Source organism: Aethalodelphis obliquidens, unplaced genomic scaffold (assembly GCF_003676395.1).
Source record: "Aethalodelphis obliquidens isolate GAN/ISIS:26980383/991018 unplaced genomic scaffold, ASM367639v1 scaffold27, whole genome shotgun sequence".
Lineage (NCBI taxonomy): Eukaryota > Metazoa > Chordata > Mammalia > Artiodactyla > Delphinidae > Aethalodelphis > Aethalodelphis obliquidens.
The window spans coordinates 15,696,264-15,720,577 of NW_020837971.1; the positions used below are offsets into that span (position 1 = coordinate 15,696,264).

Sequence of the window (24,314 nt, forward strand, 5' to 3'; positions counted from 1 at the left end):
AAAATGTTCGCTTTCTGACCTAGGGCTTGTGGACCTATTTCCAGTGTTCTGTTTGCCTGTTAATTTCATTTTCAGGATATTCTGAACAAAAAGCTAGCACTTTTACGCAACCAAAAGTCTCCATCCTTCTACAGTTTCTGCTTGGAAAGACTTCCCCCACGAAGGTTATAAGCACAGATTTCTATGTTTTCTTTTACTACTTTGAGGGCTTCTTCGATCCATCGGAGTCAATTTAGATGAAGGTGGGAGGAATGCTGAGCATACTTTTTTCCAGTAGAGGCTGTTTGGAACCGGACAACCCTGCCTGATTGTCACATGACACTGCCACACGCAGCCCTTGTCCTCATCCCAGTCTGCGGGCTGCAGAATTACTCAGGCACTGGAAGCCCGCCTCCCGCCCCTCAGCCCATCAGCCCCCCTGCGGCTGCAGTGACCCCCCAGTCTCCCGGGGGCTGGGTCCTGCGGTGAGTGGAAGGAATTCCGGTGAACTCTGCTCACTCAGCAGTCCGGGCCTGGGGAGATGGGCGGGGGCACCAGACTATGGAAAATCACATGTGGTTTTCAAGTTGTTGGAAACCAAGAAAATCATTCTGCCAGTTGTGCGGACAGCTAGACACTGTCTGGGAGACCCCAGGTCCCATGGCTCTGGGAACCACCCTCCTGGTGAGCCCGGGCAGACTTATCCCCCGGTGTTGTCCAAACTGTAGACAAGAGGGCGTTTCCAGGGCCCTCCCCTGAGAGGGAGGGGCAGAGGGACCGGATGGGCCTGGGTCCTTCTCGCTTGGTCCCTTGAGGCCAACTCAGGACTCCAGGAGACTGGGAGGGCTGGTGCCTGATCCCAGGGCCTGCTGTCCTGAGGCCCGGCTTCCAGAGCCTTCCAGTTACAACTCCGACCCCCACCTCACCGCACACACTCATTTGGGCCAGCTGGGCCGGGTCTGAGCTGCTGCCGTGGAGGCCGCGGGAGCCTTGGAGGAGCTCTGCCGCTACTGCTCCCAGCCCCAGTGTTCCGCGGCTGCCGCAGTTAGAAGTGGGACACACTGGTCCTTTGGGCAGGTGAGTTTCCCACCTCTGCCCAAGCTGAGGCACCAGGGTGGCTCCTGGCGATACTCGGGCCTCAGCAGGAGGAGCTGGTAGCCCCGCGGCCTGGTGGGCCGATGCCGGATGCTGTGTAAACCAGATGGAAAAGAGCATGCGGTCTGGCCTCATAGACACGCCATCACTGACATGCTGTGACCTGGACACATCACTTCTCCCTGGGCCCAAGTTTCCTTACTTGAAAACGGGGCAAGATGGCACATATACTCTACAAGCATAAAAAGCACCATCACTGCCCAGCCCACTGTCCACGTGCTGGGACCTGAGATGCACGCGACTGACTTGAGGAGTCTGAGCCCGGGAGACAGGGTCTCCCCCGCCGGGATCCCTCTTCCCTTTCTCCCACAGGGCAGGACTCCACTTCCCGGGGTTCGATGCCCCCCCCGTTCCCTCTGTTCCGGAGGTCCAACCACTCACATCCTGTTCCCTCTGGCCTGAACATCTTCAGAGGAAGGATACCTCCATGATTGCTGGGTCTCTGGGCCACGCTCAGGGCTGGACCTCGCGGAAAGCTCCGTGGAGACCTGCCCAGTGAACAAATGAGCCGCAGTCAGGGACACACACCCACAGACACGTGCTTAGATCGCTGGGGACCCAGAGTGAGGGGGGTGGTGCTGTGGCAGGATAGGGGCGGGCTGGGGGCTAGGAAGTGGAGGGTGAGGAGATCATGGACTCTCAGGCTACAGTGACATGGGATGAGGCAGTCTCCTGCCGACATGGCTGGCAGTCCTAGAAGGACGGCCTGGGGGCATCTTTTCAGACACTCAGGAAGCTGAGGTGTGGTGCCCCTGGGTGCAGAGACTCTGCTGAAACCTTTAGAATGGATGAGTTCCCTGCGAGTCCCAGAGCATGGCTCTTCCCATTAGGGAAGAGAGGCCACCCAGGGTTCGAGGCACCCTCCTCCGGGGACCCCCTCATTCCCTGGACGCGGAGAGTGAGTGCTCGGATGGGGCCACTCCATCATCTCTCCATCTCGTGCGGAGGTGTGGTCACTAGGTTTGTAGTGACCTCAGGGTTCCCACCCTGAGGTCTGGTGGGAGAGGGGAACGGATCAAGGTCACCTGGGGCCCACGCAGGGATGAGACTGACCCTCATGCCTCCCAAGGCTCCAGCCAGAGTTGCCTCGAGATCCAAACTGTCTGAGCTGCAAAGACAAGAGGCTAACCTTGCTTGACCAGGCCTGTCTGAATGGGAGACCCTTCCTAACAGGGGCGGGGCACTGCTAGTGGTCATGGAGCCATTCCCCCCCACCCCAACTTACAGCCTGAGAAAACCGAGTTATTCAAGGTCATAGTTTTAAGTGTGGCTTCTAGGATGGGCAGAAGGAAGCAGGAGAGCCCCTCCCCCTGCTGCTCCAGGTCCATCCTGGGCTCTTCTTTTCATGCAGGAAGCTGTCACATTGGAAAGCATTAACAAGGCAAGCCTGACCTACAGCCAAGCTTCGATTTCTCATCCCTGGGGGACTGACCCCACCATAGTGGGAAGAGGGTGGGTTCCATTTCCGTTCCACCTGCTCACCCCCTTCCCAACGTGGGAGCTTCTGGCTCCCCCCCCCACCCCCGCCCCGCTGAGGGCATTACTGACAGGGGCAAAGCCCCCATGTGACAGCTTTGCCTACATGTCCACATTCCCCCACCGCCATCGCCCCCCGCACCCCGCCCTTCGCTGCAGTCCGCAGGGCCTCTGCACTGCACCATTCCTCCCAGATGGGTCTCTGCAGACCTCTGCAACGCCCCTGCTGCTGACCCCAAGCACGGGCACCTCAGCCCCCAGCCAGGTGTCTCTCCTGGGGACCTCCCACCCTGGCAGGCAGCCCTCCTGGCATATGGTTCTTTCTCAATGGCCCTCAGAGGTAAGCTCTTGGCCCGTGAGCTAAACAGGACCGACCCCAGCCTGGGCAGAAGTGAGAGTGCAGGCCCCGCCCCCTCCTCTCCCCACCCTTGCATCTGTGGGCTCCACCAGCCTGACCCTCACAAGGCTGCAGGAAAACTCCACACACACACACACACACACACACACACACACACACACCCAGCCCATGTCAGGCTCCCCCAAGACCTCTGCTCCCCAACTCTGGAAGCAGCAAGGGTAGATCAACCAGGGTGAGATGTCGCCTTGTCTCTGCCTGTGAGCCTAGTCCTGCTGCAGCCCCTAGGGTAGGCCTCGCTCTGTAGGAGGGAAAGGCCCAGCCTTCTCTTAGGTAGCTGGAGGTGAGGGGACCCAGGACGTCCAGCAGACTCCCAGACTAGCTCAGGAGAGCCCTTGGACATGGGTACAGACACCCCACCCGCTGGCAGGAGGCCTGGATCCCAGAAGGGTGAAAGGCAGCCACAGGAGGCCGCAAGCTTCCCGCCTCTTGGCCTGCCTCTTCCCGGCCTGGGCTGTTGCCCTTGGGGAGTTTGGTTTAGATGACAGGTCCTGATGGGCCTAGGTCTGCGGGATTTCCTGAGTGCAGGTCTTAAAGCTAAGTGGAGTCCCAGCCCTGCCCACCGGGGGAAGCACTGCCCCCCTCCACCTGCCCAGACTCTTGGGTGGGAGGGGGCAGGGGGGCCCCCAACTCGCTGCCCACCCCACCCCAGAGCCCAGCTCCCCACAGGCCTCTGTTCATGTTTCTATTGGTGACTCACTGTGACTGAGGAGAAGCCTCTGTCTATTTCTTTCTAATTTTCTGAGGGCTTCTATTTTCCCTGGCAGAGGATGTTGAGCCCAAATCTGATCCACGTGTGAGCCAGCTGAACTCGGGAGCTGTTCCCAGGGAAGTGACGTTCGACAGCCGCCACCACCCCCCACCCCCAGCCTTGGGCCTCCCTATTTGACACACTCAACTGGGGGCAACAGAACAAATTCCAAGACAAAAGTTTCGAGAGCGATGATTCAGAGGCTCGCAGAGGACATTTATGGGTAAGAGCTTTCTTCATCCTACTGCTGCCAGGACTAGCCTGGGTACACACGGCAGGGCGAGGACAGCACAGGGACAAGGAGGCCCAACTGGGGGGGGGGGGCGTCCTCCGAGAGCCCAGGTGGGTCTTGGTCTCCTAAGGGAACTGACAAGAACTGGAAGCTGCTGGGTCGCGAGTGCTGAAATTGCGCTCGGCACAGCACGTGCAAAGTCCCTGTTTGGTCAGCGGCAGTGAGGCCACGGAGAGCGGTGAGGTTACTTGCTGTGATCAGATGGCCAGGAGGGCGGAGCTGGGATTTGCCTGTAGGGACCAGCTCTTGACATAGTCCCACTGCCTTTCTAAGTACAAACCAGTGAGCAGCGAATGAAGGGCCTTGAAAGAAAGTGGTGAGAGAAGGGAGAGCCCCCTGGGTCCTGCCCCCAGTCCCGGGCTGAGCCAGCAGCTCGCACGACGCTCCCTGGCTGCTGCCTGTTCATCATCTCAGGCTCTCCTGGGTTTTCCCAACTGGGCCAAACCCTCAGACAACGTTGGCTCAGGGCTGACTGCTGCTAAACTTGGCCCATGGGCTCCAGATGTGCTTTTTCTTGCTTCCTCATCCCATCAAGGAAGAACGTTCTGGGAGCTCTGGCCTTAGGTGTCATGCCCATTTGGGGCCAGCCAACATCTGCTCCTGGGGAGAGACTTACGGAAACACCAGGTACACATGGCATAACTCCCTAAGCCAACACCCATGGCAGACATTACTAATCGATCCTGGGATTCTCTGACTACCCAATCTACATGCCCCTGCTGCGTCTGGTCCATATGGTAGCTGGAGCTATGGTAAACACAGTTTTAAAAAACTAGGTTCTGGTAAGAGGAAGGAGAGGAACGTCTGTTTGTCCTGGTTGGGATCTCAGCTGTTCGGAAAGCAGTGTATCCCTAGAGGTGAAGAAATGTTCTTTGCAGGGAAATAGTAAAAGAAACCGTAGGGGAGGGAACCGACCATAAACATCTGTGGCTCCTATTCGGGTGGTGAGTGAACTGTTCCCGTGGTAGGTCCCAGCACCCAGGTTCGTTGGGTTGAAGGTACCCATCTTCTCTTGCCAGCTGGCCCATGTCCTCAGGGGTAGTGTCTGATCTCCTATGCCTTTGTGGCCCCTACATCTTCCACGCGGGGCTGGGCTCACACGCACCGCCCCTAAAATGTTCCCTTGATCTGACCTGGCTTCACCTGAGGCTGTACCATCTGCTAGAAGGGGGCCACATAAGCCAGCTGGCTGCCTCCCACCTCCGTGCCGGGCTCTTCATCTGGGATCCCTCCCTCTGTTGCTGGGAGTGCAGGGGAGGGCAAGAACCCCCTGAGCTTGTATGGAAATTGCTGTGTGAGTGCTGAGTCCCTCCACACCCCTGACAGCCCATGCCTATGAATGACACACACAGTTTAATACAACTTGAAAGGCATCTCGTCCATCCCTCCCTGCTCCATCTCTGACCCTCCCTCCAAACCTGACCTAGTATGTCAGTCCCTTGGGAGGGGAGGGGCAATCTTACATGGGGGCTCCTACCCCCAGCAGAGCAGTTAGCCTGCCTTGAGGGCGGTTTTGCACCTGTCCCCCTCACTAGAGGGTGAATTCCCAAAGTGTGGTCCCTCCCAGGGGGACCAGCACAGGGCCCGGCTCTCACGGACCTGGGAGGTTAGCTGGATGTCTGAATGAAGGCTGGTGACAGCTGGCAGAGCTGCCAGGCCAAGGCTCCAGAGGGAGGAAAGGATAGGTGGGGACACTGCTGCGGGTCCCGAGATGGGGAGGGTCCTCGAGGCCTGAGTTCGTGGCTTGGCTCTGCCATCAGGGGTCCCGCTCACCTCCAGCCGGTTCTGGGGCATCTCGCCTCCAGTTCCCATCCGGCTTGGGGGCGGTGTCGCAGACGGCGCGGGGCAGGGGCATCGGAGCGCTCCGATCCGCACCCTCTGGACCTCGCGTCCCCTCCGACGCTCCCTCCCTGCGGCCTTTCTTCCAAGGCGCGGGCCCCGGCCCGGGACACAGCCCGCAGTTCCCACTCCGGGAAGTGCCAAGCGCGCGCGGCGCCGGGACTGCTCGGCTCCCCCCGCAGCCCCTCCGTCCACGCCCGGCTCCTCCTCCCCTTCCTCCTCCTTCCCCGGGGGTGGGGGGAGCCGGCTCCGGAAGCCCCAGCACCCCCGCCCCGGCCGCCTCTGGCGCTTTGGAGAAGGCGGTCCGCGCGGGAGCGCGCCACGCGGGACCTGAGCTCCCAGCCGCCGCCACCGCCTCGGAACCCCCAGACCATCCCTGAGCCCACACCGACCCCTAAGCCACTGCCCGTCCCGGAGCCCTCAGCGCCCCACCCCGGAGTCCCCTGCCCACCCCGGAGCCCCCCCCCACGCCCCTCCCCGGAGCCCCCGCCCGCCCCTCCCCGGAGGCCCCCCCTCCGCCCCCCGTGCGGGCCGCGACCATGGCGGTCCTGCGCGGGGCGCCCCTGCTCGGCTGCCTCCTGGCGCTGCTGGCACTGTGCCCCGGGGGGCGCCCGCAGACTGTGCTGACCGACGACGAGATCGAGGAGTTCCTCGAGGGCTTCCTGTCGGAGCTGGAGTCCGAGCCCCGGGAGGACGACGTGGAGGCCCCACCACCCCCTGAACCCACCCTTCCCGTCCGCAAAGCCCAGACAGGGGGCAAGCCGGGGGCGCGTCCGGGGGTGGCCGAAGAGGGTAAGAGCACCGGGTAGGGGTGGCCCTCGGTGTGATGGGGGGCCTCGGGGAGACCTGCACCTCAGGCTTGAATGGCGGGCCTCGGTGGTGTCTGGCCGAGGTCCAGTCTGCCCAGCGTGAGGAATGGCTCTGTAAGGCACAAGAGAGCCCAGATATCTGGCGGGACATTGTGCCAGGCAGAGGTCAGTGCTGGCTTGGAGCCCTTTGGGTTTGGAGATGCATCCAGCAGGTCCACTGCCCAGTGGAACTGGGTCCTCCCAATCCGTCATGCACAGCCCCAAACCCCCAGAGGGACTAGACATGAACTAACTGGGGACTTTGCTGCCCCTTGCCCAGGTCAGTTTGAACGGGAACGGCCCTGCCGTCCTAATGGGGCCACTCAGTGTGCTTGTGGCACACGCTGGCCGTGCCCACACCACTGCCAGAGTCCCAGCCTGGGACACCAGCCTTTTACCTGTGCTGCCTGGCCTCCTACTCCAGGAGCACAGAGCCGGGGGAGGGCCTTGCAGAAGACCCTGGTCTCCACAAGGCTCCCAGAGGCACTGGGCAGTAGTCCTGGGTTATTGTGAAAATTAAACGAGGTGATGCATCGCCAAAGCATGTAGCCTAGTGCCTCTTATATAATCAGCTGTCAATAAATCTTAGCTGTTTACTGTGACCTTCCGGAGGGTGGGCAGGGGTCTTGCTGATCTCTCTCCCAGGAGACTCCAGGGCACCGTCCATCATTCCTGAGGTCAGCAGCTCCTCCCCTTCATCCCGCTCTAGATCTTTCCTGGCTCCTCCCTGGGACCCATCGCAGCCTCCCCCGCCATTCCGGTCGAGATTGCTGTCCCGGCCTCTTGCACGCTGCTGTGGCAGCTCTGTTTCTCCTGACTGTCTGCGTTTTGTAGATTTTCCAGTATTTCGGTCATGTGGCCCCCACTCCTCCATTACATTTTCAACAGCATTTGCTCAGGGGCCTGGAGGATTCCTATAGGCAGCCCTAGGCCCTGCCCCTGCTTCCTCCCTCCCCCAGACTCCGAGATGGGCGAGCAGCTGCAGTGCCCACCTATCCTATCTGTCCTCTGTGTGGCCTCAGGACCCCCTATGGTTATGGCTTCCAACCCACCCCAGACTCCTTACCCCTGGATAGGGGATAGCCCATGAGTGTCACTCTTCTTTGAAGCTTTTCTAGCTTCAGAGAGGCCCCGGGCCCATGCCCTTTACTTTGTGTGGCAGTTGGCAGGGAGGAGACTGCCTCCCCCTTTAGACTGGGCAGTCTCCCCAGGCCTGGATGGCTTAGTCACCTCTCTGCCCCTTCTGTGCCCAGCACAGAATAGTGGGCCCTGACTGGCCAAGGGGCCGTACGGTGAAAGAGGGGATTGTGAGGTGCTCCTCTGGAGGTTTTGGGAGATGGGAGGACGAGGGCCTACCCCCTGGGAAGCTGAGCTACCCAGGCCAAGGTGTGGTGGTGACAGAAAGCCAGTCCCAGCTCTGCCATGACTGCAAGTGGCTTCACCTCTCAGTTTCCCCCATCTGGGAAATGCAGGGCTAACAGCAGCCCCTCTGCCCAGGTTGTAGGCACCCTGCCGGGGGTGGGGGGGCACATGGGGCATAGAGGGGGTTCTTCATTGATTTTACCTGAGTCTGCATCTTGAACAGCACCTCCAGGAAAAGCCAAAGACAAAGGGAAGAAAGGAAAGAAGGACAAAGGCCCCAAGGCGACCAAGCAGCCCCCGGAGGTGCCCTCCAGGCCTCCCAAGAAGCCCAAGGAGAAGCCACCCAAGGCCACCAAGAAGCCCAAGGAGAAACCACCCAAGGCCACCAAGAAGCCCAAGGAAAAGCCACCCAAGGCCACCAAGAAGCCCAAGGAGAAGCCACCCAAGGCCAACAAGAGGCCTCTGGCTGGGAAGAAGGCCCCCATCCCAACCCCCTCCGAAAGCCCGAAGTGGCCACTGCCCCCAGTCGCCAGCCCCGGCCTCGAGGAGCTGCCCCAGGAGGGAGGTGTGTGCTGGCTCTTCTGAGACTGTGGGGCTCTGACCTGCTGGGCTGCAGGGGGAGGGGGCTGAGGGCGGGTCCCTGAGGCCCTGCCTCTCGCAGACCCTCAGAGCCCCCAGTCCGGGTGGGCGCTGCGGCCTCACTGTTGTCCCTCCCTCGGTGCCGCTCCTCCCCTGGGGAGGACGTGCTTGGCAGCCTCGTGGTGGGGGGCTTGCTCTCCACCGTCCTGGGATCCGTCCCCTGGGCCCCATCCAGAGCCACCTGCCCACAGCGTCACTGGGCTCTGAGCCTGGAGGGTGCCCGCCTGCGGGGGCAGCTTTGCGGCAGGTCCTCCCAGACAGCAGGGCCTGGGCTCCCCAGAAAGCCGTCCAGCTCTCTGGCCCTCCGGAAATGCCAGCAGGGTGCTTAGGGCTAGAGCAGCCCGGGCCTCCCGGGAGTGAGCTGTTCAGGGGGTGTCGGCAGGGCCCGGGTCTCGTGGAGGCTCACGGTGCAGCCAGTGGTCAGGGCAGGCCTCCCGTCCACCTGCTCCTGGGCTTTGTGTTGCAGACGGGCCCCTCCCAGATCCCTGGCAGGGCCCAGCAGGAGAGACCGACGTGGAGCGCCAGCCTGGTGAGTGGGCGCCAGCCACCTGGCCTCAGGGCACCAACCGCCCTGGCTTGCTGGGTCCCCGGGGTGGGCCGGGGTGGCGGCGTCGGGGAGTGCCTTCGATGAGGCGGCCACAAGCGCTCTCTCTCAGAGCCGGAGGAGGAGACAGAGCAGCCCACGCTGGACTACAACGACCAGATAGAGCGGGAGGACTACGAAGACTGTGAGTAGGACCCTGCCCCCCCACCCAGGCCCCGCCGGCCCCGCCTCCCCGCCTGGATCCCACCCCCGGCCCCCGGAGGCCCCACCCTCCCTGGCCTTGGCCCCAGCTCCGAGCGCCCCCCTCTCCCCCAGTTGAGTACATCCGGCGCCAGAAGCAGCCCAGGCCGCCCCCCAGCAGGAGAAGGCCGGAAAGGCTCTGGCCCGAGCGCCCCGAGGAGAAGGCTGAGCCTCCCGGGCTGGGGTTCGAGGCCCCGGAGGAGAGGATAGGTAGGATGCGGGCAGACTTGGGGGGCGGGGTGCCAGGCGAGGGGGCTCCGGCTCAACCCTGCCTCCCACCTCCACAGAGCCGCCTCTGAAGCCGCTGCCACCCAACTATGGGGACGGCTACGTGATCCCCAACTACGACGACAGTGAGTGCCTAGGGCCCCTGCCCTCTGCATCCCAAGGTCGGGCTGCCTGTGCCTCCAGCTTGGTGGGAGTTACCTGGCCACCCTCTCCGGCCTGGCTGCCCTCCCCTGATCTCCTCTCTCAGGCTGGGTCTTCCTGGCTCCCAACTTCGCTCTTCCCCCCATCGCCCTGAGCCCCAGTGGGCTTCACTCTCGGGCCCTCTGAGCTCCGGTCCTGGCCACCTCGCCCCTCGTCCCTCGGGACTCCCATGCCGCCTTCCGCTCCCGGCCCCTTTGGACCCCATTCCCCTCCTCCTGGCCTCGGTCCCCATCAACCCCTTGGCCCCAGCTCAGCCCTCCAGACCCCCCTTCCTGCCACAGGTGCCAGTCGTCCTTCGGGGCATGTCCGATGTCCGTGCCCCACTCCCTGCCCAGCCTTTCCCCACCTTTCTCCGGGCCACGCCCTGCGGGGGCGCCAGGCTGGTGACTTCCTCGGGGTCTCGCTCACCCCACCTGTGCCCAAGCAGCCTCCCCCTCCAGGAGGACCCTCCCTCCTCGTCTCAGCCCATCTGGACTCTTTAAGGCCCACCCTGATCTCACCTCCTCACCTTGTGCACCGCGTGCCCAGTCCGGCCCACTGGGCTCCTGTGAACCTAGGAGCCCCGGCTCGTGGTGGGCCATCTCATCAGGGCTCTCCCTCCCCACAGTGGACTATTACTTCCGGCCTCCCAGGCCCCAGAAGCCTGACCCTGGCCTGGAAACAGATGAAGAGAAGGAGGGCCTGAGTGAGTGGACCCAGGCTGCCCCCAGCCCCCCGTGCAGGCCTGACCCCCACCCCACCTGCCCCCTGAAGCCCCCCTTAGCCTGGGGCTAAGCCGACAGGCCCCTCCCCGCTTCCACCCTTCAGAGAAACCCAAAAAGGAGGGCGGCAGGCCCAAGGAAGAGGACACGCATGACAAATGGACTGTGGAGAAGGGCAAGGACCACAAAGGTGTGTCTCTGGGGGCTGGGGGCTGGGCCCACACAACCTGGGTCCCCGTGAGAGGTCCGCCAGACCCGCGGCTGCTCTGGGACCCTCAGCACCACCTCCTCCCTTTGTTGTCCCCAGGGCCCCGGAAGGGTGAGCTGGAGGAGTGGGCTCCAGCAGAGCAACTCAGTGAGTGAGGCGCTGGGGGGCTCGGGGGGAGCGGGATAGGTGCGGGGGGCTCGGGGGGGCTGTGAGGGCTGCAGCATAGCTACGAGCGCCGGGGCTGCCATGGGCATGTATGGAGGCTGTAGGGCGGGTGTGACGGCGCTGGGGCCGTGCCATGGCCGCAGGGTGACGGTGATGGGGCACGTGACCCACCTAAGGCCACACATTGGTCCCAAACCCGGACTTCCTGTTGGCACTCCAGGCCTCCAGAGCCCCTTCCTACTCTTAAAGTCCTGCAACGCGAAAGGGAGAGGCCCTGGAGTGTCTCTGTCCTGGGTCTGACCCCAGGGGACAGAGCTCGGGGCACAAGGCAGGTGCGCAGATGGCCCCGACGCAGACAATGCCTGGGACCAGCCAGGCCCTGGGGTGGCTGTCCCTGTGATTTCATGTGAGCCCCATGGTCCCCTGGAGCCTGGTGTCATCAGCCCATTCTCCAGAGGGGGAAGCTGAGGCTCAGGGTAGGGAAGCACAGGCTGGAGCACAGCTGCCCTCACTGGCGCCCCCTGATGTGAGGGGAAGTGGGTGCTGGGCTCCTCCGTTCTGGGTTCGGTGGAGGGAGGGACGGAGCCAGGGGGCCACCAGCCTGGGGTGCCGTGTCCCCAGAGTGCCCCCCCATCGGGATGGAGTCGCACCGCATCGAGGACAACCAGATCCGGTCCTCCTCCATGCTGCGCCACGGCCTAGGGGCACAGCGTGGCCGGCTCAACATGCAGGTGGGTGTCGGGATGGGCCCATCTCCCAGCTGGGTAGGGGTTCCCTGCCTGCTCAGCCCCCCTGCTTGTCCCCGACAGGCCGGCGACACTGAGGACGACTACTACGACGGGGCGTGGTGTGCCGAGGACGACTCTCAGACCCAGTGGATCGAGGTGGACACCAGAAGGACCACCAAGTTCACGGGCGTCATCACCCAGGGCCGCGACTCCAGCATCCAGTAAGTCCACCAGGCTCACAGGCACTTGGTGGGGGCAGGTGGCTCCAGGCACAGCTCTGAGTCCCGTTCAGAACTTTCCAGTGGGCCTTCCAGGGCCCTCCCCCGCCCCACCCCACCCCACCGCCACTCCTCGGTTATGGCCGGTCGGTTCCCTGGGTCGAGATAAGCAAACCAGTCGCCCACGGCCACGCAGCGGGCATGGCAGCCTCTCCCGACATCCGGGCCAACACCACACACCTGCTAGCTCTTAGGTTCTTGGGCCCAGAAGAGGGGGCTCAGGCCGCCTGAGGGCCTGAACCTGGGGCGGGGAGAGAAGCCTTACCCTGACCACCATCCGCTCCCCAGTGACGACTTCGTGACCTCCTTCTTCGTGGGCTTCAGCAATGACAGCCAGACATGGGTGATGTACACCAACGGCTACGAGGAAATGGTGGGCACCTGAGCCCTCGGCTCTATACGCCCCTCGTCTGAACCGCAGGTGGGCTCTCGGCTGGGGTTGGGGGCTGCTCTGAGGCCTGCCTCTTCCCAGACCTTCCGTGGGAACGTGGACAAGGACACACCTGTGCTCAGCGAGCTCCCAGAGCCGGTGGTGGCCCGTTTCATCCGCATCTACCCACTCACCTGGAACGGCAGCCTATGCATGCGCCTGGAGGTGCTGGGGTGCCCCATGTCCCGTGAGTGCAGGGGGCTGGCAGGGGCATGGATGGGAAGCTGGGGCAACCCGCGGTGGGCTGGCAGGTGGCCAGCTCAAGGCCCTGCCTGCCCACCCTCTGCAGCTGTCCACAGCTACTATGCACAGAACGAGGTGTTGACCACCGACGACCTGGACTTCCGGCACCACAGCTATAAGGACATGCGCCAGGTTGGGGTGCTTGTCCTGAGGCCACGGACTGGGCTCAGGGCTAACAGGGGAGCCTCCCCATAGAGCAGACCCAGGCCGTGGGAGAGATGTGGTCACTGCGGGTGGGCTGGGGGTGGCGGGAGTAGGTGGGCTGCGTAACTCTGTGTCTTCTCTGGCACCCAGTTGATGAAGGTGGTGAACGAGCAGTGCCCCACTATCACCCGCACATACAGCCTAGGGAAGAGCTCGCGTGGGCTCAAGATCTACGCCATGGAGATCTCGGACAACCCCGGGGATCACGAGTTGGGTGAGGGCCCCGACAGCCCCCTGGAGGCCTGGCCCTCCCCACGCCCAACAGATTATAGAGGCAAGGCCCTGGCACTGTAGCTGGGTCTGCGCCGTTGATGTTTCCAGCTCACCACCTCCCACCTATCTTTGGAGCCCCTTGCTGGGCCCTACAGTCCTCAGCCACCCTCACCCCTCTGGGGATGAGGCCGGTTTGGGTCCTTCCTCAGATCCCCTGGGCCTCAGGCCTCAGGAGGCTGCTTGGTTGCTGAGGCTCCTGCCCTTACAGGGGAGCCTGAGTTCCGCTACACAGCTGGTATCCATGGCAACGAGGTGCTAGGCCGAGAGCTGCTGCTGCTACTAATGCAGTACCTGTGCCGCGAGTACCGAGACGGAAACCCGCGCGTGCGCAGCCTGGTGCAGGACACGCGCATCCACCTTGTGCCCTCGCTGAATCCTGACGGCTACGAGGTGGCAGCGCAGACGGTGGGCAGAGGGAAGGGGGTAAGGCAGGGCCAGGGTGGGGCAGGGCTGTGGGTGGGCTGCTGATGCTTACCCCCACCTGCTCCCCCAGGGCTCAGAGTTTGGGAACTGGGCGCTGGGACTGTGGACCGAGGAGGGCTTTGACATCTATGAGGACTTCCCGGATCTCAACTCAGTGCTCTGGGGAGCTGAGGAGAGGAAATGGGTTCCCTACCGGGTCCCCAACAATAACCTGCCCATCCCTGAACACTACCTGTCTCCAGATGCCACGGTGAGGCCCAGCAGGGCCAGTGGGAGCAGCCCGGACCCTGGGGTCCTGGAGCTCCGGACTTGGGGGTGGGCTGTGGGTTACCCAGCCCGGGTGCTGAGACTGCAGGGCCTTGGAGGGACTGAGGGGGCATGAGTACCAGTATGGGGTCTACATGGAGGGTGATGGAGGCTGTAGCCCACACCTCACATACTGGCCACCCTAGGTGTCCACGGAGGTCCGGGCTATCATTGCCTGGATGGAGAAGAACCCCTTCGTGCTGGGAGCGAACCTGAACGGCGGCGAGCGGCTCGTGTCCTACCCCTATGACATGGCCCGCACGCCCAGCCAGGAGCAGCTGCTGGCCGCGGCCATGGCAGCTGCCCGGGGAGAGGACGAAGAAGAAGCATCTGAGGCCCAAGAGACCCCAGACCACGCCATCTTCCGCTGGCTGTCCATCTCCTTCGCCTCTACCCACCTCACCATGACCGAGCCCTACCGGGGAGGGTGCCAAGCGCAGGACTACACTGGCGGCATGGGCATCGTCAACGGGGCCAAGTGGAAACCCCGCTCTGGGAGTGAGTCAGCCTGGGAGGGTCTGCGGTGGGGCATCTGGTGTGGGCAGGGGTGACTGCGGCTCTGTGTCTGCCCTGCCCAGCTATCAACGACTTCAGTTACCTGCACACCAACTGCCTGGAACTCTCCATCTACCTGGGCTGCGACAAGTTCCCTCACGAGAGTGAGCTGCCCCGAGAGTGGGAGAACAACAAGGAAGCTCTGCTCACCTTCATGGAGCAGGTGTGCGGGCTGCCGGGGAGGGCGTGCAGGTGGAGGAGTGGGGCAGCATTTGGGGAGAGGGTGGTGAAGGGCGAGGGGACCTCGTGCATGGGACAGGGCAGCAGCAGACCCAGTGGGCTCTCCATGTGGACACCCGCCCTGCCTCCCCTGCAGGTTCACCGCGGCATCAAGGGGGTTGTGACGGACGAGCAGGGCGTCCCTATTGCCAACGCCACCATCTCCGTGAGCGGCATTAACCACGGAGTGAAGACAGGTACACGAGTGCATACCTCTACGCCGCTCTGCCTCCCGAGGCGGGGGGCACCAAATCTGTACCTGCCGTTGGCAAGGCAAGCCTGGCCTGCCCAGCACGTCCCTGCTCCTCTGGAGCCCCCCAGAGGGAGGGCTAGGGGGATCTCGGACAGGAGGACTGGGGCCTGGGAGGGGGTACTCCTAGGCAGCCGAACCCGTCCTCCCTCTGCAGCAAGTGGCGGCGATTACTGGCGCATCCTGAACCCGGGGGAGTACCGCGTGACGGCCCACGCGGAGGGCTACACCCCGAGCTCCAAGACCTGCAACGTGGATTACGACATCGGGGCCACCCAGTGCAACTTCATCTTGGCTCGCTCCAACTGGAAGCGCATCCGGGAGATCATGGCCATGAACGGGAACCGGCCCATCCCGCACATCGACCCGTCGCGCCCCATGACCCCCCAGCAGCGGCGCATGCAACGCCGCCGCCTGCAGTACCGGCTGCGCATGCGCGAACAGATGCGGCTCCGGCGCCTGAACGCCACCGCCAGCCCGGCCACCGTCCCCACGTCGCCCCCCACCCCCCCGACACTGCTCCCCACCCCCTCCCTCGCCCCCTCCCCCGCCCCAAGTTCTACCCTGGGTCCCTGGCACTTTCCACCCGAGACCACAGCTGGCTGGGAGGAGTCAGAGACCGAGACCTACACGGAGGTGGTGACGGAGTTTGGGACAGAGCTGGCGCCCGAGGAGGGTGAGGAGGAGGAGAGAAAGATGGTCACGGGCCAGGAGATCCCCTTCACCACAGTTGAGACCTACACAGTGAACTTCGGGGACTTCTGAGAACAGGTCTGCCAACGCGCGAGCTTGCACCAGTAGTCACACTGCCCTGGCCCGCTCAGCGGCCATCAGCAAACGGAAAGACCCCCGGTGTGGGCCCTGCCAGGAGGGGGCATGAAGTGATGGAGACCTAGGAGCCAGGGTCTGTGTCAGGCGTCTGCTCCACCGGCCGCTCTGCTGCAGGGCCGGGCTGGGGCAGCTTGAGCGAGCCCGGGTGCGGGGGGGTGGTGGGGGCAGACTTCTCCACCATCTGCTCCGGCCACACCAATAAACCAAGCTCACGGCAGATGTGTCACTGACCGCTTGCCATCCTGACCAGCTGGGAGAGGGGAGGAGGAGGGAGGCTCCCTCCACAGGAGTGCCCTGGCCCGCCACCGGGTCTGCCCAGCTCAACACCAGTAAACACTCAGGCTTTATTTACAAAGGCAAAGCTGCCGTGGTGCTGACGCCACAGGGAAGGAATAGCCGGGGCCTCTCCGGACAAGGCCGCCTTTGTGAGTCAGGGGCCCAGATCCAGGCCTCCCAGGTCCTCCTCCTCCGCCCCAAAGCCTGAGAAGCTGATGGGCTGGCATGCCAGGCTGCGCAGGTTCACCAGACAGGCGGTCTGTGTGGTGCTAAAGTCCGGAACAGCCACCAGCAACACTGTCTGGTCCTCGGGGCCTGCAAAGAAGCCACGTGGGGGCGCGCCTTAGGTTCTGGGTGAGGCCCGTCTCAAAGGGAAGTCACCAGAAGTGAACAGGAGCCCTCCATCAGCACCATGGGAGCGTGGACCACAGAAGCTCCTTGAGACCAGAAACGAAAAGGGCCAAGGACACCATAAAGGTCCAAGGCTAAAGCCACACTGACCAGAATGAGCTCTGGTGGGGACAGTTTCAGTCCCTGCAGAGCCTGGGCTGTCCACCCATGGGCGCCTGGACACTCCAACACAGGCTTTCTCTGTGAGCCCTGGCCCCAGCTGAGAGCGTGTCACCCGCGTCAGCCCAGGCCTGGGACCCCCAGAAGACAAAACTCACCTCGGATGATTTTGGAGCCAAAGCTGAGGGTGTTGCCACAAAAATAGACGTGAGGGCACTCCAGAAAGATGAACGGGTCGGTGTTGTAGAAAGGGTAACAACCTGGAGAAGGAGGACCCACAGCTGAGAGTGGGGCTTCTCAGCCGCAGCACGGAGACACCTACACATCTCGGGTAGGGCTGTCCCGTGTAGGACGCGGAGTGCCATCTCACACACGTGACCCTGTGGCAGCTGCCACAACAAAAACATCTCCACACACTGCCGCGTGGCCCCAGAGGCAGGGCAGTATGCTCTGCCGCTGCCGCCTTCGCCCTCCTGGGTGGGCACCGGGGCAGGGTGCAGTGCTCTGACCGGCCCTAGCTCCCACTGTGCTCCCATGGCCTTCAGCCCTAAGCAGGGCCTTGGCCACGAACAGACGTAAGATTCCACAGTAGCTCCCAAGACAAACCAAGCTTTGGGGCTTTTCCTTAGACAGGTCACGGCTAGGCTGGTGGGTGCAAATCCAGGCTGGGAACCCTCCGAGCATGGCAGGAGCCCCTTTGGCCTTCCCCGGCCCTTTGCTCCACACCACTGTCTGAGTCCCAGTACCTAGGGTGTCAGGGGCTGTAGGGCTGACGTGACGGACTTGCAGGGTCCACTCCAGGATCTCCAAGTGGTCCTCCATGCTGCTGTACCGGAATATGTCACTCACATTCTGTCCCGACGTCCCCAGGAATCTGCAAGGCAGTGCTCGGCTGACCCCACCCTGGGGGCCACCGTCTGCACTCCTCCCACGGCTGCCGGCCCAGAGCTCACCTGGCACCCTCACAGGGAGTCCCGAGCCTGACTCCAGGTGGGCCCTCCACAGCCCTGGGCCCAACCCTCCCCTCCTGGTGCCACCGAGGCAGCAGGCCAGGGGTCAGCCTGGAGTGGGGCTACCTGACTCCGTCGATGGTGGCCTGGTAGGGGTTGGTGACCAGCTGGAGCGTGGAGTAGGCAGTGGCCAGTGGGAACATGCAGGGGTGCAGGGGCTGCTGGGGGAGCGTGTAGTTTGTCGGGTCAAATTCGCCTGGCATCACGTCCACGGGCACGGAAGCCTGGAGGGCACAGGGGCAGGGGAGCTCGCAGGGCCCAGCTCCCTCCATACGCACCCCACTGGAGTCCACCTTCCCCAGCCCACCTTCTAGTGCCCAGCTGCAGTGCCAGAGACCCCGATCCCGAGCACTGGCCTGCCCCCAGCTCACTCACGCTCAGCTGCAGGAGGATCTCGTCCAGCATCTTGACAGCCTCCACGCTGGCTGCCTGGGTTTTCTTGGTTAAGTACTTGGCCTGGGAGGAGAAGCCCATACACAGGCGATCAGGCCCCAACGGAGGCTTACATCAAAGCCATACCCAGAGCCCCCGCCAGGAGGGCTGAGAGCAGAGCAAAGCCCCACCCCCAGGGGGACAGTAAGACTTCCGGGCCTCCGGCCCCCCCACCGCCCTCAGAAAGCAGGGCCTGAGGACAGGAGATTCCTGGGTCACCAGGCCTGCGAGACCCCGTGCCCGACGCTCCGCGGGGAAGGGCTTGAACGCAGGCAGGTGGGTGCCGTACCTTATTGATGGAGTCTCTGCTCTGGGTGTTGTGGCTCAGGAGGTTCCCAGCGAGGATGACCCGGGAGACGTGGGCGGCGCTGCACTGCTCCCCTTCATCCCCAAGCTGCCCCGTCACCACGTCCACCAGCAGCTGGGTGCCCAGCAGGCTCTCGCCCCCGCCTCCACCCAGGCCCAGGCCGGATACCAGCAGCACAAACCTGCCGGAAGAAGTCGGGGTCTTCGTGGGTGCTGGGAGGGCCGCGTGGAGCTCCTGGTGGGGCTCTGTCACCATCACAGGGGAGCAGGGGCCAGCGAATGTGACTCCCCCGGACCACTGACCGGACCCGGGCCCCTGCTCCTCACCTGGCCGTGTCGAGGGGGCGTGTGGGCTTCTGGGGAGCAAGCCCTGCAAAGCAGTGGTCCTCCACCAGGAACTTCCCGTCGTCTCCTGCAGAGCCCAGCACAGCCAGGACCGTCCCTGGGGAGCAGCAGGGTCAGGCCCAGGAGGGGGGGCCCGAGGGGCTACCACCCCCTTCCAGGCACCCAGATGACAAAACCAGCAGCTCTCCTCTGCTGGTGAGTTCTCACTGAGGACTCAGGACTGGGCATCTGCTTCCTGGAGTCAAGTGCCTTCAGGCGGAGGTGGGAAGAACTGACCCCTACCTGGGTCTCACCCACCGCCTGAACCCAAACCCATGGCTGCAAGAATAATGCAGGTGTTCGCCAGCACCCAGAGGTGCGGGCCACCCCCTCCCCCCTCCCCACCTGTGACCAGCTTTGCCACGTCGATGGCGCCCGCCAGTTTGATACGCTGCAATTCATCTTCCAAGATCAGTTCATCGTCTGCGTGGATGTATTTGCTCCGAGGAGGCTGGGGGAGCAGGTTGTGCTGGAATTCAAAGATGGGAGTGGTCATGAGGCCAGAGCCCACTCTGGCTCCGGTGCCATGTCAGTAAGATGGCCCTGCAGCCCCCTCCCCCATGGGCAGAGGCCCAGCCCTGATTCCCAGGATGCAAGGCAGGTGGCCCCGGGGAAGTATTCTGGGGGCAGCCCGTGTGGGCCTCACCTCTTCGCTGATCTCCCGCAGGATGGACGGCTGCAGCAGCATGGCCTTGAAGAGGGTCCCTACCACACAGCACTTCTCCCCAGGTTGCAGCTCACACAGCTTCTTAATCAGGACTCCATTGCCTGCGGCGCGAGGGGTCTGAGCTCAGAGACGAGCCCCGCTCCACCCCCTCACGGCCACGGAGCACCACGGCCCTGGGGCCCTGGCCTCCACGAGGAGGGAGAGAACGTCAAAATGCAAGGACCCCTTAGACCTAAAGGATCGCTTGGCCCCAGGGGGACAGAGGGACTCTGAATGTGCCTGCACTCTGGATGCCAAGCGTTCTCACAAGAGAGGCAGACATGCAGAGAAGGCGACGTGAAGATGGGGCAGAGACGGGAGGGAGGCAGCCGCGGGCCCAGCAATGCCGGGGCAGCCACCAGAAGCTGGAAGAGGCAAGGAAGGACTGGAGGGAATGCAGCCCTGCCGACACCTGCATCTCGGAGCCCTGGCCTCCAGAACTGGGAGAGAATAGACTTCTGTTGTTTGAAGGCACTCAGTTTGCGGCTCTGTTGTTTATTACAATGGCCACGGGAAGCTAATGCAGAGTTTCTTCACTTATACCTAAATTATAACGCTGATCCTTAGAAGGAGGTATGCCAAGTCTCAACACAGCCCTGCCCTAACAATATTACAGTCTCTTTTGAGAGTTTGGATTCTTTCATCTGCCCCACAAACGCCTCATCATCCGAAAACAGAGATACCCCAAATCCAAACTTCATATCCCCACCCGCCCCATTCTGCTCCCTGTGGAGTCACCAGAGGGCCTGGGATCCCAGAGAACAGCACACAGGAAGCGTTAGGGACGGGCAGGAAGACGGGCGTGGGAGAGGGGTAGTATGCAGGGGTCACTCGGGTGGGCAGGAGGGAGGAACCACGTCCCAGAAGGCCTGAGGGTTTGTTAGTACAGACCCCAAGCCTGGAGAAAACGCTAACAGGAGGTGATGGGATAATGTGGACTCGGGACCAGCCCATTCCTTAGCCCGGTGACCCCAGCACGTATCCCTCCTGCCCCGGAATAACCAAGAACATGCCACAGACCCACGCCCTGGGGAGCGATGGGGAGTACTTCAAAATAAGATAAGGAGGGCGCCGGCACTGGATAGAAATGCCAGACGCCACGAGAGACAACAGATGCCAAAGCCACAATGTCCACCGAGCCCTCACTCAGCCCCCGGTGGCCGTGCCAAGCCCTGCGCTTGGAATTCTTCCACCCCCGACAACACGCCAGTGGAGATATTATTACCCCACCACCTGGCTGAGGAAACTGAGGCACAGAGAGATTAAGGAACACGCCCAAGGCTACCCAGCTGAGATCCGGTGTGCATGTCTGAGCACCAGGTAGAACCACACAGCCCTGTGCTGAGGGCGGGACATCTGTCCATCCAGGTGGAGTGTGGGCGCCAGGCCAGGCGCCAGCACCGAGAGTGAACCTGAAGGCCCACCCTTGCCCTCACTGAGCTTCCGGCGCAGACCGAGAGGCAAGAGCAGGAAAGGCGGGATCTGCCGCTGGGACAAGTGCTGCGAACGGAGAAGGCCCTGCTGGCCCAGGCGACCTCTCGAAGCACAGGATGTTTCAGCTGAGGTTGTGAAGGAAGCCTGGGGACAGAGTGTGCCGGGGACAGAGCGTGCCAGGCGCAGGGAGAGCCAAAGGTAAGAAAGGGCTTGAGGTGTTCAGGAAACTTGTGAGTGGAGAGAGGTGAATTCTGAGATGGACTGAGCTCTGGGGAGGAAGCCTGGCCACGCAGAGAAGCCACGTGGGGAGTGAACGATGCTGCCTACTGTCAGTCACCCAGCCAAGGCCCCATTCATCGTGGGCCCCACTCTGTGAACAGAATAAAATGGCTGCTTTCTGTCACTGGGCAGCTTTGTTAGAAGAGAAACCTGGCGGGGATATGTATATACTTGTAACTGATTCACTTTGCTGTGCAGTAGAAACTAACACAACATTGTAAAGCAACTGTACTCCAATAAAAATTAATAAAAAAAAAGAAGAGAAACCTGGTACCACAGCAGATGCTGCTGTAAAGAATCTAAAAGATGACATTGACCTTAGGCTCGAGGAGGGTGTCCTCGAGGACTTCAAGGAAAGTGAGAGAAAGGCATTGGGAACCAGAGGAAAGAGACCCTGGCAGAGAAAAGGTGAATAACACTTTTGCATGCAGTAAGGAAAACAGAAAACATCTCTAACATGAGGATGTAGCTAGGAGATCGGGTCAAGTGTTCTCCTGGCTGCGTATAATAAAACTGGAGTCAATCCAGCTGACCTGGTGGGATGGGACAGGCCTGGGAGCCAGTGCTCGCCAAAGCTTTCCCAGTGGTTCCAATGTGTAACCTGGGCTGAAACCCAGCAAGCCTGGTGCTGGGTGGCGGGGTGGGGGGGGTGGGAGGCGCAATAAAAATGAATAAGACACGGTCTCACCCACAAAATTTCAGTTTAAAGACATAACACATGAAATGAAAACTACGTGGAAAGCTACCCTTTTTTTTTTTGTAATTTTTTTTTTTTTTGGCTGCACCAGGAGGCATGTGGGATCGCAGTTCCCCAACCAGGGATCGAACCCATGCCCCCTGCATTGGAAGCGAGGAGTCTGAACCACTGGACCACCAGGGAAGTCCCAGAAAGCCACTCGTATAAATAGTAACAATGGGGTGATGGGGCATCACCCAAAAGTTGAAGGTGGTGGGGGTCCTACTTCATCAAGAATAACTTAAAAGCAGGAAAGATCACCAAGGAAGAAATGGGGAAAAAAGAGAAAAAGGCCTGCACTGCCCAGGCCACTTGATTAGGAAAGACAGACGACCCCAAGGGTCTGGAGATCCGTGCCCAACAAACCCAGAAGCACTTCCCCAAACTCATTACTTACCCCAGCGCTGCTGGGCCCGGTTCACCAGGAAGGGCCTCATCTGGATGAGGCGGGTGGCATAAATGTGGGCATACTGCCGGCTAAAGTTGCGCTCCCCCAGCCGGAAGGGCTGCGAGGAGTTGGTGTAAGTCACCACGGGCACCCGGGCAAAGGTAGCGTTGCTGGCTGATGGTGGGGACAGCAGAGTGTGGGCCCTCTGGGCAGCCTGCTCAGAAAACATGTCCGTGCTTGATGTGTCCAGACCGCTGTGGCCGGGACAGGGAGGAGGTGGTCCCTGAAAGGACACAAACGCAGTCCTGCAATCCCTGCAACCTCCGCGGCAGCCGCGTCCCTAGTGTGGCTCCACCGCACCCACAGGGCCCTGAGGGTGGGGAAGTGCACACCAGACTCCGGCCAGAACAGCACCTGGAACTCGACTAGGTTGGATACCAGTGTCCCCTGTAACCTGCAAAAAGGGAGATGAGGAAAGCTAGGAAATGCTTCTCCCACTGGCGCTCTCCAAACCCATCTCAAGTGTCCACTGCCTGCTCCACACCTCAACATAGACAATGATCAAGGTCTCAAATTCCATGTCCCAAATGGAATTTCTCATCTGCCTCCATCCAGCTCCCTGGCACCTGCCCCATCTCAAGGCATGAGGCCAGCCTTATTATTACACAAGCCTACCATAAAATAATTAGCCTATGATTAAAAATATAAATAAAACAAAACATAAATCAGTCACTTCTCTGCTCGAAACCCTCCAAAGGTTCCCCATTTCACGGAATAAAACCCCAAGTCCCTACAGTGGCCTATGAGATCTGCCCCACTGGTCCTGCCCTCCTGTCCCCCCACCGGGAGGCCTGCTCTTCTCCCTCAGGTCCCTCAGGTCTGCTCAAACCTCACCTTCTCCACCTGCAACCCTCCCCTGGCACTTCTGCTCCTCCAATGTTTATTGTTTTCCATGGCATTTATCTTCCAACAGACAATATATTTTAAGTTTACTGTCTGCCTCCTCTGACTAGAATAAAAGCTCCAGGAGAGCAGAGGCATCAGCACCTGAGCCCACTTTCCAGAAGCAGCCCGGAGCCCCACTGAGACGTACTGTAGGCGTCAGATCTACAGCAGGTTCCAAGATCAGTGCGTGGAGCAGCTCAGTCATTTCTTTACATGCGTACAGGGATGATAATAGTTTGCATGGAATGGGTTAAAAAAGACGTGGCACTAAAACCGATTTCTTCCTCCCGCCTTTTTAGCACAGCTATTAGGTGGCTTGAATTCTGTCCCTACAGAACAGCTCTGGGCTGGGACGGTATCTGAATCAACTTTCTGCCCCAAAGTGCAGAGCGCGGGCAGCGCTCTGGCCGCAGTCTCGAAGGAGTCTCGCGGCCTGAATCCCCAGGCCACGGCCCCGGCCCGCAACCTGGGGCCGTCTGGGGGAGTACAGCACAGAGCCTGCTCAGACCTCCCTCGCGAGATGCCTGTTAACCCGCCCCCACGCGAGGACACCCAAAGAGCCAGCCCCCGCAAAGAGCCAGCCCCCCGCCAAGCATCCACGCGGCCCGGGAAACCGAGACCCCACTCACCTCGCCGCACGCCGCGGCCCCGCCCACAGCCGCGCGCCATCTCCCGCCAATCCGCGCGCCTTGCCCCGCCCACAGAGGCATCTCGCCAATCACCGCGTGCTCCACCATGCTCATCATCGCGGGGACCGCCCGCCGCCGCGCACCTCCTCCCGCCACTCCGCGAGCCTCGCCCCGCCCATGCTGCATCCCGCCAATGACAGCGCGCTCCACCATGCTAATCGCCCCCCCCCCCGGGGCTCGCCCACAGCCGCGCCCGCCCCGTCCATTGACGCGCGCCCCACCCCTGAGCTCTGCGCGTGCGCGGGATCACGCCCCCGATTCCAAGGGAAACGCGGGGCGGGGTTGCAGCTTAAGAACCAGTGTGCACTCGTGTGCGCCGTGACGCCCCGAACCGGACCTTCCCGGAGGCCTGACCCTGAGGTCACTGCGCCTTCCCGAGAGTTGGCGCCCCTTGCGCCACCCCAGGACACCGCTGGGTCCCCGCTTCTGCGGTGGA

General features: G+C 62.0%; 2 protein-coding genes and 1 long non-coding RNA gene across 10 annotated transcripts; 2 read left to right on the top strand and 1 right to left on the bottom strand.

Annotated features, from left to right (window-relative positions):
• Positions 1-670: 670 nt before the first annotated feature.
• POLD2 (DNA polymerase delta 2, accessory subunit) lies at positions 671-23,866 on the bottom strand. Of its 8 annotated transcripts, none has more exons than XR_003436588.1 (13): positions 23,338-23,382; positions 22,254-22,527; positions 19,348-19,469; positions 19,047-19,170; positions 18,645-18,759; positions 18,301-18,499; positions 17,955-18,035; positions 17,646-17,803; positions 17,316-17,443; positions 16,728-16,829; positions 2,160-2,242; positions 1,516-1,622; positions 671-1,167 (listed from the first exon to the last, which is right to left on the bottom strand). XR_003436588.1 is itself a non-coding variant. In XM_027124011.1 (12 exons), exons 3-12 carry the CDS (start codon positions 22,471-22,473, stop codon positions 16,214-16,216), a joined length of 1,410 nt encoding a protein of 469 aa, XP_026979812.1. In that variant the 5' UTR covers positions 22,474-22,527; positions 22,637-22,698; positions 23,338-23,748; the 3' UTR covers positions 16,108-16,213. The 8 variants fall into 8 exon arrangements, 6 of the variants coding, with proteins under 6 accessions (XP_026979812.1, XP_026979814.1, XP_026979808.1 ...); XR_003436587.1 differs by having other exon boundaries at positions 2,188-2,242; positions 23,338-23,381; XM_027124011.1 differs by lacking the exons at positions 671-1,167; positions 1,516-1,622; positions 2,160-2,242 and adding exons at positions 16,108-16,374; positions 22,637-22,698 and having other exon boundaries at positions 23,338-23,748.
• LOC113629527 (uncharacterized) lies at positions 2,251-5,670 on the top strand. Its single transcript, XR_003436589.1, has 3 exons — positions 2,251-2,586; positions 3,793-3,999; positions 4,604-5,670. It is a non-coding gene; the product is annotated as an uncharacterized LOC113629527 (long non-coding RNA).
• Positions 6,398-16,000, top strand: AEBP1 (AE binding protein 1). Its single transcript, XM_027124006.1, has 21 exons — positions 6,398-6,699; positions 8,341-8,682; positions 9,223-9,285; positions 9,413-9,484; positions 9,616-9,750; positions 9,828-9,893; positions 10,577-10,654; positions 10,777-10,860; positions 10,978-11,025; positions 11,665-11,774; positions 11,853-11,992; positions 12,338-12,422; positions 12,522-12,666; positions 12,769-12,854; positions 13,017-13,140; positions 13,408-13,604; positions 13,693-13,872; positions 14,075-14,426; positions 14,507-14,646; positions 14,800-14,899; positions 15,110-16,000. The coding sequence occupies exons 1-21, from the start codon at positions 6,447-6,449 to the stop codon at positions 15,715-15,717; spliced, it is 3,408 nt and encodes a 1,135-aa protein (XP_026979807.1). The 5' UTR covers positions 6,398-6,446; the 3' UTR covers positions 15,718-16,000.
• Positions 23,867-24,314: the final 448 nt, after the last annotated feature.

Bases quoted from the DNA above. Each gene is read 5' to 3' on its own strand.
- POLD2 (XM_027124008.1), bottom strand. From the start codon at position 23,394: ATGACTGAGCTGCTCCACGCACTGATCTTGGAACCTGCTGTAGATCTG. The intron at 18,500-18,644 runs GTGAGGAGCAGG...TTCTTCCGGCAG, and splicing joins CGCCCCCTCGACACGGCCAG to GTTTGTGCTGCTGGTATCCG. The intron at 17,444-17,645 runs GTAGCCCCACTC...ACTGCCTTGCAG, and splicing joins GCCACCATCGACGGAGTCAG to ATTCCTGGGGACGTCGGGAC.
- AEBP1 (XM_027124006.1), top strand. From the start codon at position 6,447: ATGGCGGTCCTGCGCGGGGCGCCCCTGCTCGGCTGCCTCCTGGCGCTG. The intron at 6,700-8,340 runs GTAAGAGCACCG...CATCTTGAACAG, and splicing joins TCCGGGGGTGGCCGAAGAGG to CACCTCCAGGAAAAGCCAAA. The intron at 12,667-12,768 runs GTGAGTGCAGGG...CACCCTCTGCAG, and splicing joins GCTGGGGTGCCCCATGTCCC to CTGTCCACAGCTACTATGCA.